At 39.8% G+C, this 14,650-nt stretch overlaps 1 protein-coding gene across 25 annotated transcripts in view; it reads right to left on the reverse strand.

Moving 5' to 3' along the window:
* Nucleotides 1–14,650, reverse strand: part of sulf1 (sulfatase 1) — a 403,560-nt gene that overhangs the window by 12,230 nt on the left and 376,680 nt on the right. For 21 of the 25 annotated variants that reach the window (XM_072571458.1, XM_072571453.1, XM_072571452.1 and 18 more), the window contains 4 exons: nucleotides 13,317–13,391; nucleotides 11,783–11,955; nucleotides 9,277–9,419; nucleotides 6,595–6,718 (listed from right to left, as the gene is read on the reverse strand). In XM_072571458.1, coding sequence (XP_072427559.1) covers nucleotides 6,595–6,718; nucleotides 9,277–9,419; nucleotides 11,783–11,955; nucleotides 13,317–13,391 — 515 coding nt within the window. Of the gene's footprint in view, nucleotides 1–105; nucleotides 160–2,020; nucleotides 2,055–6,594; nucleotides 6,719–9,276; nucleotides 9,420–11,782; nucleotides 11,956–13,316; nucleotides 13,392–14,650 lie in introns of all 25 variants that reach the window. The other 4 variants (XM_072571469.1, XM_072571468.1, XM_072571471.1 and 1 more) reach the window with 2 other exon arrangements.

The following is a 14,650-nucleotide window of genomic DNA, read 5'->3' on the forward strand; positions in this document are numbered from 1 at the left end:
GCATGGAAATCGAAAACTTAAGAGTTAAGTTTTAACTGGCATGTCAACAGTGATATCTTCCCTATTTGAAGAATGAATACTAATAAATCGCTTTTAGTCACTCACAAGGACTTGAAGCTAGGCTTCCTCAACTTTGGCCACTTTCGATGCTGCTGTTCCCTGGCAACCAGGTAGCAGGAACAAAAAGAGGCAAATATCAATCAGTTAGATTTTAAAGATAAGATTAAATTAGGTACATACATCATTTTGAGTTTATGTAAATATCCTGATTTATTTTAGATTGTTTTCAGTAGAAAATGTTTTAAGTAGAAAACCTGTAATTGAACTCTTTATTTTTAGGATGGGATGATTTAACAAGCATATAAAATCATTACTTTTCTCTTGCCATCTATTTGAAAAGTCTTAAATTCAGAGCACATATTTCCCTCAATTCTCAGTCTTTGTAGGCAATACACTGAAAAGTCTCCCAGTCTCTGGAAGCACTTCTATCACTTCAAGACCTTTCTGCACTTCATTCCATTTTGTCACTGGGAGATCAGATGATGTCTTCTCCCCAGGTCTATACCATTTTTTTATGACGCTAGTTTCCAGAGTTGTTGGGGAATAGCCCTGTGTGATTTGTGCCAAATAATTGTGCTATCTCTCGTGAAACTCCACAGAACAGTTTCATGAACTGTTCTGTCAAGCTGTGGAACTTATTGCGCTTATACTAGATGGAAACTCATACTATTCATCAGTGAAAGTTCATATTTTTCAGACATTTAGTAAATTTATTTTCTAAGATATCCTTCAAGATGTGAAAGACAATGTGAAGCTTGCAAATTATAATTAGACAAAAGGTTACCACAATAAGAGATTCAAGAAAGTGGATTAACATGAGAAAAATTATTAAAAACTTCTAGCATTAATGATTCAATGTTTTTACAAATAGAATTATTTCAAGGTGTTTCCTGAACCCACTTTACATAAGCACAAGTACTGTTAAAAATTCTAGTCTGGATATTACTGTAATGGTGCACAAATTGTACTCAAAATTGCTCTAGTTTTCTGAAATTATTTTGCATTACTTGTATACTCATAAACACAAAATCTTTTGTGAACCAGTACAATTGGGCAGCACTTCAGAAAGTAATCGTATTTTATTCTTTTTGCATTAAGGAAATCACCTGAGACTTTAAATGTGTTAAACTGGTGCAATTTTATGAATACCATTGAAAATATGTTCATCCAAACAATTAAACATTGTTTACCAGTTGTAACTTTTTTTAAAGTGACTGAAAAAGACTATAAAAGATGTATATAAAGCGATTTACTTGTTACATTGGTGTACTATATTCAATTCCTTCATAATTTATTTGATATATTTAACACTTTAAAAAATTATCCAGTGTGCGTTACACCTCAAACTGCTTGATTTTAAGAGACTCATGTAAGGTCTGTACACTGGTCAATGAGAAGCACTGCCATAATAATTAAGTCAATCAATCTGATTGATATTGTGGGTTGGCAAGCCTCTTAATTCCACACTTCCTATGTTAGTGCAAAAGATTGCAGAAACTGGATACTCATAATTTCAACTTGAACTTTGTTGATCTTTTTAGGAGAACTAGCAGGAACTATACCTCATGGATGTTCAGTTTTTCAGTTATTACAATGTTGGTTAATGTGTATGATCTGACTTAGTATGTGAATACTCATGTGTGTTTTCAAATGTGCATTTGTACAACAGTTTTGGGGAATCAAATGATCTTCAGTTTAAAATCATTCCCATCTTCATGAAGTAGTATATCTGAACTGGATTGCAACAAAAGTAAAATATTACATATCCTGTGGTACCCAAAAAGCAGAGTTAAGTCAAACAGATGATCTGAAATGAGATTCAGCTGTTATTTGTTAAAGGATGAGTTGGCATGCACCAAGGAATGCTGAGTGCACAAAATCTAATGCAAAAGCTTCAATGGGCCAGCTCATGCAATCGGTTGGAAAGAAAGCTGATTAAGAGAATAAAAAGTATGGATACCTGTGCTGATCAAAGCTTCCTCCATCTTTATTTCCTGATTAGGAAAATACAAGAGTAATTTTTGTTAATATTTTTAGAATGGTAAATCATTCACAAATGTATTTTTCCATGCACTACCTGAAGAATAATGTAATATGGTTAAAATAGAAGAGGAGAAAGTAACTTTTGACACAAGAATTAATCAAGCCAACATGGCTGGGACACCTAGAATAATATAGGAAAAAAGACTGTTTTACATCATTGAAAACTTGTTTAATTAGGAAGGTAAGCTTCTGTAGACACTTTATTAGACAATGGAAATGTTTAAAAGACTACAGGGATAGATTTTGAATTTGTGTGCAAGTGTAAAATGGATGATAGCAAATTGGCAACCTGCTATGTTTTATTTTCTTTGATGTCAACAGGTTAGAAATTGGGGAGGTATAACATGGTCTGATGATTATTTTGTTATCTATCTATACTTCCTTCTAAATTCAAAATGATTCCTTATGACACTCGTACCTGTGTTTTCAATATTAGCTTCTCTACAAACTTAATGCTGTTTGTAATATTACATTAACTTTAGATTTCACTTCTGTCACTTCAGAAACTTGCAAATACTTGACAACTAAATTCAGCTGTGTGGCTCTGTGCAAGTAACATTTTTGTTCTCAATTTCCAGAAAGCAAGGATTATCCATATCTCATCTAAAGGCAGGGGAATTAACCCACATAGCTATTACATGCTGAAGTATTTCTTGCCACAGTATGTATCTCTTCCCAAAGGAAAGTGGTTCCCCTGGGTCAACCTGCTCAATTGTTCTGTCTAACTATGCCATTGTTTCATCAAAGAAAACATACAGGGAAAAGGTCTGTTCAGGTTAAGTATAGCTGTAGCCTATGTGTGGATGACTAACAATTTTTTTTTAGATTAGATTCCCTACAGTGCAGAAACAGGCCCTTTGGCCCAACAAGTCCACAGTGACCCTCCGAAGAGTAACCCACCCAGACCCATTTCCCTACTAATGCACCTATCACTATGGGTAATTTAGCATGGCCAATTCACCTGACCTGCGCATCTTTGGATTGTGGGAGGAAACTGGAGCACCCGGAGGAAACCCACGCAGACACTGGGAGAATGTGCAAACTCCACACTGACCGTTGCCTGAGGCTGGAATTGAACCCAGGTCCCTGGCGCTGTGAGCCTATTTAACTCAGAATTCCTGACAGTATGGTGACAAATATTAAATTTGAGTCATCACTTCATCAAGTGTGCATATTGGGAAATCTTCTAGATTAATGCATCACAAGTCTGTTCTAAAATCAGTAATCGATACAAAGATTGATTGTAAACGGTTACTTTCTTGGGTCACGTCAACATTCTTAATGGTTTAAAAAAGTCTTCAAAATCAGTTTTAAACCTAAAGTAAACAATCATTCAGAACCTCTCTGAAATTTACAGATGAGTCACAAAGTGAAATAAAAGTATGTGAATTAGGGTTACATAGTTGGGTTACATAGAAACAAGTAAAATCAAATTAAAATTGATAACCTTATTGTTGTGGTTCTGTTCGCCGAGCTGGGAATTTGTCTTGCAAACGTTTTGTCCCCTGTCTAGGTGACATCCTCAGGGCTTGGGAGCCTCCTGTGAAGCGCTTCTGTGCTGTTTTCTCCGGTATTTATAGTGGTTTGAATCTGCCGCTTCCGGTTGTCAGTTCGAGCTGTCCGCTGTAGTGGCCGGTATATTGGGTCCAGGTCGATGTGTTTGTTGATAGAGTCTGTGGATGAGTGCCATGCCTCTAGGAATTCCCTGGCTGTTCTCTGTTTGGCTTGCCCTATAATGGTAGTGTTGTCCCAGTCGAATTCATGTTGCTTGTCGTCTGTGTGTGTGGCTACTAAGGATAGCTGGTCGTGTCGTTTCGTGGCTAGTTGGTGTTCGTGTATACGGATCGTTAACTGTCTTCCTGTTTGTCCGATGTAGTGTTTTGTGCAGTCCTTGCATGGGATTTTGTACATTACATTAGTGTTGCTCATGTTGGGTATCGGGTCCTTTGTTCTGGTGAGTTGTTGTCTGAGCGTGGCTGTTGGTTTGTGTGCTGTTATGAGTCCTAGTGGTCGCAGTAGTCTGGCTGTCAGTTCAGAAATGCTCCTGATGTATGGTAGTGTGGCTAGTCCTTTGGGTTGCGGTATGTCCTCGTTCCATTGTCTCTCCCTTAGGCATCTGTTGATGAAATTGCTAAACTATGTCCTAAACTATGAAAGCAACCACCCCAACACACACAAACGAAGTTGCATCAGGACACTATTCAAAAGGGCCACAACACACTGCAGCACACCAGAACTACAAAAAGAGGAAGAGGAACACCTATACAAGGTATTCGCCAAAAACGGATACCAGTGCAATTTCATCAACAGATGCCTAAGGGAGAGACAACGGAACGAGGACATGCCGCAACCCAAAGGACCAGCCACACTACCATACATCAGGAGCATTTCTGAACTGACAGCCAGACTACTGTGACCACTAGGACTCATAACAGCACACAAACCAACAGCCACTCTCAGACAACAACTCACCAGAACAAAGGACCCGATACCCAGCATGAGCAACACTAATGTAGTGTACAAAATCCCATGCAAGGACTGCACAAAACACTACATCGGACAAACAGGAAGACAGCTAACGATCCGTATACACGAACACCAACTAGCCACGAAACGACACGACCAGCTATCCTTAGTAGCCACACACACAGACGACAAGCAACATGAATTCGACTGGGACAACACTACCATTATAGGGCAAGCCAAACAGAGAACAGCCAGGGAATTCCTAGAGGCAAGGCACTCATCCACAGACTCTATCAACAAACACATCGACCTGGACCCAATATACTGGCCACTACAGCGGACAGCTCAAACTGACAACCGGAAGCGGCAGAGACAGGCCACCATAAATGCCGGAGGAAACAGCACAGAAGCGCTTCACAGGAGGCTCCCAAGCATTGAGGATGTCACCTAGACAGGGGACGAAACGTTTGCAAGACAAATTCCCAGCTCGGCGAACAGAACCACAACAACAAGCACCCGAGCTACAAATCTTCTACCAAACTTTGAATTGATAACCTTACGCAAACAAAATGGGAGTGGAAGGCTTCAACCGCTTCAAGTGAAGAAACACAGAAATGGAATGATAATCATCATTTTCTTTTGTATAAATGCATTTTATCTTTATGGTTTTGTAGCTTATGGCTAATATTAGAGATTTTCTAGACATTTAAGTAGCTTTATTGTAGCAGTACAATTTTTTTAAAAACTTGCATCTATTTAGTAGCATTCACTTAAAAAGGCAGAGCAATATAGATAATTAAATACTTTTTTTTCCGAAGTGCAGGGCTTGTTGTCTGATGGATAAAATGTAGCAGGCAATCTCTGATAGAAATAACTCCACAGCAGCCAGATAATTAAGAATGTTGAGCAGGACACCAAAAGAATTCTCCAAGATTTCTTCAACTAATGACATCTGATCTCGTAAGACAGCAAGATGAATCTCACTTTAACACCTCATCCATAGTTCAAGGCTCCTTCCTGTCTTAGATAATGTGAAGCAGGATTTCAGGCCCACAGCCATGTTATATGAACAGGAGTGCTGTCAAGAGCACTTGAAATTGCACTGTGCAATATTAATGTGCTCTTTCAGTGCCATTTTAATACTGGCTAGTTCCATTCAAATATATTATTCATGTCATTGGCAATCAAAAATGAACCTATTTCAAATAAGTGTGTTCGTACCCAGGAAAGACAGGTGAAAGAATTTTCTATGAAGCCATTAGGCATTTGATTGCTAACATAGTGTAATTTCAAGATTCTGCCTATTGTTTTAATTTAGTGGTGTGTCAGTTAAACATTAAACAGCAAATTCTGCATTTGCTGACAGTCTAAAGATGAAAAATAAATGACTTGTCAAAAAGGTAAAGATAAAATTAAAATTTGTGCCAATTTTAATTTTTTGACTGGAATTTTTAGAGAAGTTATATATAATGTTTCTATAGTCATTAGCTCTCCATCTACTAACTCAGCTTTTGATAATAATCAATGTTAAAATGCTGTTGAATAAGTCAGAAATTGGATTGCTTTGGAAAATGAAAGCTGAAAATGCACATTTTCATGACAGACAGAAAATCAATTGACTTAATATCCTGAATAAACTTGATGGGCTGCCCTATCGAAAGCCACATGCTAACAAATTCTATACTGGACTCTCAGTATTGGAACAACTTGATGAAAATGTAAATTTTATAAAACTTTTCAGTAGTGTTGTAAAAATTCTATCCATTTTAAACAACTGTGATCTAAATATGCTGTTTCTCATGAAGATTTTATCTGACAAAATGTGAAGGAATGTGGCCACATATGATTCACTAATACAAGAATACTATTCCAAGCAAACAACACGAACCAAATGTTTTCTTTGACAACTATTAACAACAATAGGAGAAATTCAATTCTCTTTCGTAATTTTGCTACAACTAAATGAAGTTTCCTAATGCTGAGAGTTCAGGAGAATCGCTGTATATTTTCACGTCTGAAAATTACCTGATTCCACACCCTTGGCCCGTGGAGTGCATTGCCTGTGTCCTTGGCAACTTCTCAGCTCCATTAACTGAATGTGCAACTGATTAAGAACTTCTCGTTCTACCATGTGTACTGTATTCGTCAGCTGAAATCACAAAATCAAAACAGATTAGCCTTCTGTGTTTATGGGGAGGCTTTTGGATGATGCACTTTACAATAACATTGTGATATATACTATGACAGAAACATGGACTGATCTGTTGAGTATAGATAGCAGGGTACTTGTTTGGTGATAACATTCAGAGTACAAGGAAGGCTGAATGTAGTCTGCAGCAGAAGGTAAAAGGCACATTGCAGTGTCACAGGGCCAACATTTATTGTCCATACGGCAATGAAGAGTCAGCCATGTTACCATTGGTCTGGAATCATATGTAGCGCAGACACTTTCTTCCCAAAAAAGGAATTGACAAACAAGATGGGTGTTTCCCCAGCAACCAATTCATTATTAAATAGCTAATTTCAGATTTTTATTTAAACTCAAACATCATCATCATCTGGCATATGACCCCAGGTGCCAGGCATTAGCTGGGTCTCTAGATTAATAGCACAGTGTTTATCCCACTACGCCACTACCTGCTCACGTTTCAGTGACAGTGGCATGTGTTGCTGATGAAGCGTCCGGGTGGGGGCAGCTGCAAAGCCCAGTGCAAAAAGGGGGACTGTACTGGGAGTAGGGGGATAAGGAGAGCCCTGCACAGGGGGCTGGGGGAGTGGGGTGAATGGGAACAGAGCTCTGTACTGGGAGCTGGGGGAGTCCTGGAGTGGGAATGAGAGGAGCTAACTCATCAGCTACCTTCACTCTTGCAGGATTTTGGTGAGGTGAAATCAGATGTGTGCTAATCAGACTAGGTTAACGCAGGTCTGAAACTAGTATATTAATTTGGATAGTCATGTGCCTTTTGAAGAGGTACCTCCTTTATGTCTGGTCCTGGTACACTTTATGGAAGGTAAATTGCCCTCTGGGGAAGTTAATGGATGCTTTTGGAGGGATTGAGTACCTTTTGGAATTGTTCCAAGTACACATGGATATGCATGAGAGATGAATAAACTCAGTGGGACATCAAATTGTGAATGGGACCTGTCAAGACTGTCAAGGGATTTAAAACTCCAGTCTTTTTAATCTTTCAAACAAAGTTTGGAAAGATAAATAAATGATTGCCCTCCATTTCATTTCATCTGTTGTCATGGGTCTAAGGATTTCCATTACTTCATTAATGCGACATATCTGATTTCCCAAGGATCCATTGTCACAATGGGGGGCCTCCATTTCGCATTTCTTTTTCCAGGTACAACTAGTTATGGGATTTGGGACAATGAATTCCAATGCTTATTGTTTATTTTTATAAAATTTTATTGAAGAGAATAAAATTAAAATGATGAATAGCAGTGTTTTTCGCAGGATCGAGAAAAATGCAATGCACTTATTTTATCTTATGAAATTTTATTTTCTAACCTGTAACATAGGCCCCGAGGTTTACCCATGGTGTAAACATGAGTTGGCCTGTAAAATAGATGTTTATTTACATATAAACAATGTGTAGGGCTTGAGAAAAGGCAGGAGATTAACCATCAGTTACAATGCTTAGACAGCTAGTACAGAAAGTAAGGGCAGAATGGTCTCCTTGTGCACTGCAATAATTCTACAATTCTGATTATGTAAGTGGTAGGGTAAAGGGGGGTGGGTTGGGGCCATGGATTGGCATAGGGGCTACAAAGGCCCAGTGGGGAGGGCCATGTATATTTTTAAAGTGAGAGGAGAAAGATTTAAAAGGACGTGATGTGCAACTCCTTTCCACAGGAAGTGGTTTGTGTGTGGAATGAGTGTCCAGAGGCAGTGATGGATGTGGGCACAGTTGTAACATTTAAAAGGCAGTTAGATAAGTACATGAATAAGAAATGTTTGGGGCGATATGGGTCAAGTGCAGGCAGGTGGGATGAGTTAAATTTGGGATTATGGTCGGTATGGACTGGTTGGACCAAAGGGTCAGTATTAGTGCAACATGACTCTATGGGAAAAGGGCATTATTTGTGTGTCACATTTTGTTAAATTCTTCTCAAATATCTGTAGATAACCCCTGACATTTTCCAGAATATTACCTGATGTCCAAGAGTTAAATTCTGGGTGGGTAATTATATGAGCTAGGGTTGTATTCTCTGGAATTCAGAAGATTACCACAGGTACCCAGGAACAGGAGTAGGCCATTCAGCCCCTCGAGCCAATTAGCCATTCAATGAGATCAAGAGGCAGAGAGAGGATGGATTGACTGAAACTGTTCCTGTTGGTTGGGGAATTGAGGATGAAGCAGCAGAGTCTAAAAACTGGAGTCAGATCTTTTTAGGAGTGAAATAAGTAATCACTCGGCATACAAAGGATGCTGTAAGTTTGGAATGTGCAAATATTACATGGTTTAGACAACTTGCACATCTTTTTGGTATATTAAATACCTGACCTGGAACCTAAGACTGGTCAGTGGTCAGGCATATGGTGGGTGGTAATTCTGACGCATCTCACTTCTAGCAGTACAATAGCCCCATCAGACCATAACAGTTTCAAACATAAATCGAAGAAATAGCCTTGCCAGTCTTGTTGTCTCATAATTATTGCAATTTTTGATTTCATTGGACAAAAAAAACCCTCCTTACTTGATATGGATCACTGTTCATGTCAAAATACTCAAGGAAACCTGTAGCAAATTCGCAGAAGAGGATGTTGTGAGTCTCATTGATGGTTCGCAAACACCAATAAGTGTTATTGTTAGAACTTGTACAAGCACAGAAGGATCCTACTGTAATGAAAGGGAAAAGCCTTTTTTCAGGTTAAACAAGAAAACAGCATTTCCAAATGCAACGATTATGGTAAAATCCATCATATGGTGGGATCATGAAATAGATAGTTGTGGATTTGCTGCCTCATAATCTTATAATCTTTCATGATGTCCCTTTCCATTCAGGGCAGAGCAATATAATGGGTACATTGCTCACTACAAGGTACACATCCACCAATGTTAGATGTTGTCCCCAATATAAACTCCCAATGAGAAAATTCCTGTTGTATAGATATCCTGTGCGTTCAGAATCACTCCATCAGGATCTTTTAAAAGTCAAACCTGTATAAACAGTCATGAGTCACACAATTGCATTTTATTCACAACTTATTTAAGCGCAGGAAAGTGAGACTGATGAGGTAATCAATCTGGACTGTATTGATGGAGCCATTAAGATTTAACGATAAGTTGAATTGAAAAGAATTTCTCTTCATTGGTTTGCAAAACCAATTTTTGCTTCTTTATAAACATAAAGATGCCTTGCTGTGACAGACCTGAGAACCCGGCCATAGATGATCACAGCAATGTGTGATCCAAAACAACTCATAGTGTTTGTATAGCAGAGAGGGTGCACTGATACAACTGGACGGCCCAATTGTGTTACATTGCACATAATGCAGAGTAAATGCTGGCAACAGGCCACAACACATCAGTAACATTGGAAGTAACAGCTAAGGCTGCCTAAAGACTGCCTCTGGGACACCCAGAGGTTTCATTTGATAAACTTTTACTGTTAACTGACCACCCAGCCTTTCTTCTCTAACACTATTATTGAAGAAGTAATAAGTAAAAGACAAAAATATTGTTTCAGTACCCCAGTGGTCATGCAGGTCGATAACATCACGGTCAACAATAAAAAACAAAGAACTGTGGGTGCTGTAAATCTAAAACAAAACCAGAAATTGCTGGAGAAACTCAGCAGATCGAGCAGCAAGTGTGGAGATAGAAACTGAGTTAAAGTTAACAGATTTCAGATTCTGTTCAGAAAAACAATATTTTGGGCTTTATAAATAGAATGCAAACAAGAGATTTATTGTGCAACATAATTATTAGGGCAGTGAGTTTTGGGGAGTTCTACAATAGAGAAAAAAAAATTAAGACCACAGATATTGTCCAGTGTGGATTTAGGAGGGTGGCCCAGGGATGGATATTGTAATTTGAGAGAAAGGAGCATGAAAACAGAAGTAGACTCAACAGTCCCCTCAAGCCTGGTCCAACAGTCCATTAGATCATGGTTGATCTATATGTCACATCCATGGTAGCACAATCTGAGAATGAAGACCAGGCCTTTAGGAGAGATGTTAGGAAGCACTGCTATTGACAAAAGGGGATAGAGTTTTGGAATTCTTTTTAACAAATGGCAATGGATGTTGGATTGGTTGTTAGTTTTAAATCCAAGATACATTTTTGCTAAGCAAAGGGACTAAGGGATATGGGCCAAAGGCAGGTAAATAGAATTAGGCCACAGATCAGCCAAGATCTCATTGGATGGTGGAATAGACTCGAGGGGCTGAATGGCCTACTGCTACTCCTATGTTCCATGTATCCTGGTAGTCTGTCTAAATATTACCTACAATGTGATAGCTTTAAGTTATTGTTGTTTCAAAACGCAGTTTAAGGGAGAGAACAGTCACGGCTTACCTACTGACTGCTTATATGTGCTGTTTAACCATATAGACATTGACAGACCGTGGTGTTGTTTGCATCACCTTGGTGTTGTTACCCAATCCAAGTCACTCAGTGCCTGATTGAGGAACCTGGCATTGGAAAGGGGGTGGTGCTGAAGGCCAGTCCCTGCCACTCACCCTATCCTCACCCCATAACATCCCTCCCACCAACATTCACCTGTGACCTAGGATGCAGTAATGACTCCAACATTTGTGTAAGCCAATGGACATCATACAGGTCCCTCCCATGTTGGCTGTCAATGCATCTCCATTTAAATAGCAAAACTAAGAGATCATTAGAGAAGTATTTGCTTCTATGGGAACTTGCCCATTTCACGCCCTCTGTTCGCTGCTGCATTAATAATAGTAGCATGATGCCCTTAAATTGGTATTAAGAGCACCTCAAGAGATGGCAAGAAAGTAAGGGCAACCACAGACATGCCCACCTACAGATTTAATCAGGACAGGGATGGGAAGGCAGCACATTCACTGATGCTCCCCTACTTCCATCTGATTAACTGCCCTGGTCCACCAACCCTGAGCAAGGCAATAAATTATCTCAAATTCCCACTCAGGAGGGAATGTGTTGAGGATCCAGTCCAAGGTCTACCTCCTAGAAAAGCCTGGCAACAAACACAAAATAAAACCCCTGCTTACAGTTCCAGTAAGGTGGCGTTTGCCAGTGCTCGTTATTGTGTGTGAAGCAGGTCAGACCCGGAAGGCTGCAGTCATCACCCTTTCTCAAGCGCTTCTTTATTTTACGATCTTTCTTCTTTCTCCGATTCTCCTTAAACAGTTGCAGTTTACTGTCTACCTCTTGAGCCACTTCCCTGAAAAGATTAAGTACGGGCGTTAGAGTCCAATTAGTTATTTCATAATCAGAGTTACACTGATGGAACAGCGGAGGTAGGGTATGTAACATCAAGCTGATCCAATAATGTAATGGATTCAACCTACATCTCTTCAGCACTGTCTTGAACAATTTTGTTAAAAATGTGAACTCTGTTTTTTCAGAGTGGTACAAATACAACATGGAGAAGCCTGAGGAAATGAGAAGCACCCACGATGGTGGCAGCACAAGGTTCCGGTCCTTCACTTGACTGTATTCCAGAATGAATGCTTGTCCAATGGGAATAACTATACAGTGAGGATGGGAATGGAAGTGAAGGAAGGCTGCAGGATACCACAGCAGGGCACGATCCAAGACTCCCTTGTGGAGATAAGCATTCCTTCCCCTCGGATTGACACGGTAACCAAAAATAAATTACTTATACCATAGCTGGGCCTCTGCTGACCATCACCGCAGCTTTTGTTGTCGATGTTGCATACGGGCTGGGCAACAAGGAGCACCAGGCCCAAGAACATCAGCAAAGTGACACTTGAAAGTAATTTGATGAGAAGATTTGATTTGCAAGAAAAGGAGTAGGAAGTTATCTTCAGCCCTCTTTAAGAAATGTTGAGTCTACCCATCCCATGAATCCCCACGGTGAACACTTGCAGCTCCCACCCATCAGGCTCATCATACTTGCGGGTTTCAAGTAAAAGTTGGGCCTGAATTGTGTTAATAATACTGAAGATTTAAAAGGGCTTGGTCCTCATGTTAGGGGAATTGCCATTATTTCACTGACCTCTCACCTTGGGTTAAATAAGAATTATTGACGCTGAGAAGGCATCTAGTGGGTGAGTCAGTTAGTTTTCACACCTGGAACCTGTGGGTGACTTCACTCCAGGGACATGTGTTTTCTCTATGGGTATTTAGAGTCCTATTCTAAATGAACTTGAGCAATATTCCAACTGGCTATGTGCTTACCACAAAATAATCCATTACTTGGCAAGACCTAACACCTCATACAGAAATGTTGCCAAGAATGCCTGTTTGGAAAGCGATAAGATATTGATTGAAAAGGCTTGCCTTCCATTGTGTTTTGGATAAAAGTTTCATCTATATCTGCCCAATATAGATATAATATTGTTTGTTGCTGACAATGGATAAAAAATCATGGTTTTGTCCCCAAGTCATGCACTGTTCAAAGAAAAACATTCTCCATTATGAAAATGAGAGCATAATGTAATTAAGCTCATAAACAGACTGGAGAACAAGTTCCAAGCAAATATTGAGTAAAAATGATTTTCTCTAATCTCTTATCAAAACTGTAATCACCGTGAATGTATGAGACAGATTGTCACCTACCTGAAGGGATGGAGATGATTGTTCTTGCTCTTCAGTTTCCCTTGGTTTCTCATCCCTTTGTCCCTACTAAAATAACTAGATTAAATAGAAATTATTCATTATGGCATTCATTATAACAGCATCAGCATTTACGGCGACTATGAGAAATGAACAAGGAGGGAGGTGCTATTATTTTTCTCTGAGATCATTTGCTTAGAATTTCTGTTCTTGTCTTGACAAGGAGTACCTCCATGTCCCCCAACCCTCAGGTTGAACACATAGACTCATAGAGTCATAGAGATGTACAGCACGAAAACAGACCCTTCGGTCCAACCCGTCCACGCCGACCAGATATCCCAAACCAATCTAGTCCCACCTGCCAGCACCCAGCCCGTATCCCTCCAAATCCTTCCTATTCATATGCCCATCCAAATGCCTCTTAAATGTTGCAATTGTACCAGCCTCCACCACTTCCTCTGGCAGCTCATTCCATACATGTACCACCCTCTGTGTGAAAAAGCTGCCCCTTAGGTCTCTTTTATGTCTTTCCCCTCTCACCCTAAACCTCTAGTTCTGGACTACCCCACCCCAGGGAAAAGACTTTGTCTATTTATCCTATCCATGCCCCTCATGATTTTATAAACCTCTGTTACCCCTCAGCCTCTGACACTCCAGGCCCCAGCCTATTCAAACTCTATAGTCCAAATCCTCCAACCCTGGCAACATCCTTGTAAATCTTTTCTGAACCCTTTCAAGTTTCACAACATCTTTCCAATAGGAAGCAGACAAGACTTGCACACAATATTCTAAAAGTGGCCTAACCAATGTCCTGTACAGCCATAACATGACCTCCCAGCTCCTGTACTCAATACTCTGACCAATAAAGGAAAGCATACCAAACACCTTCTTCACTATCCTATTTACCTGTGACTCCACTTTCAAGGAGCTATGAACTGGCACTCCAAGGTGTCTTTGTTCAGTAACACTTCCTAGGACCTTACCGTTAAGTGTATGCACCAAAAGTTTAAGAGCAGCTTCTTACCTGCCATTATTAGAGTGCTGAACCTCTCTAATTTTAAGTAATGTTGATTTTGCTTTGTGCACTTCCTGTGAAGCTGTAACCTTGTATGCCTCACTCTGCCCAAACACCCAATGATCTGTATGTTTTTCTTTGCTATGATGCGCCTGTAGTGCTTGCAAAACAAAGCTTTTCACTGTACTTAGGTACATGCGACTACTCCCTCTCTCACTCTGCCAAGGACATGCATGTCTTGGGCCACCTCAACCACCAAATTCTAGCCACCTGATGCCTGGAGGAAGAACGCCTCATCTTCTGCCTTGGGACTCTCCAACCA

This window comes from Chiloscyllium punctatum, chromosome 5 (genome assembly GCF_047496795.1).
Source record: "Chiloscyllium punctatum isolate Juve2018m chromosome 5, sChiPun1.3, whole genome shotgun sequence".
NCBI lineage: Eukaryota > Metazoa > Chordata > Chondrichthyes > Orectolobiformes > Hemiscylliidae > Chiloscyllium > Chiloscyllium punctatum.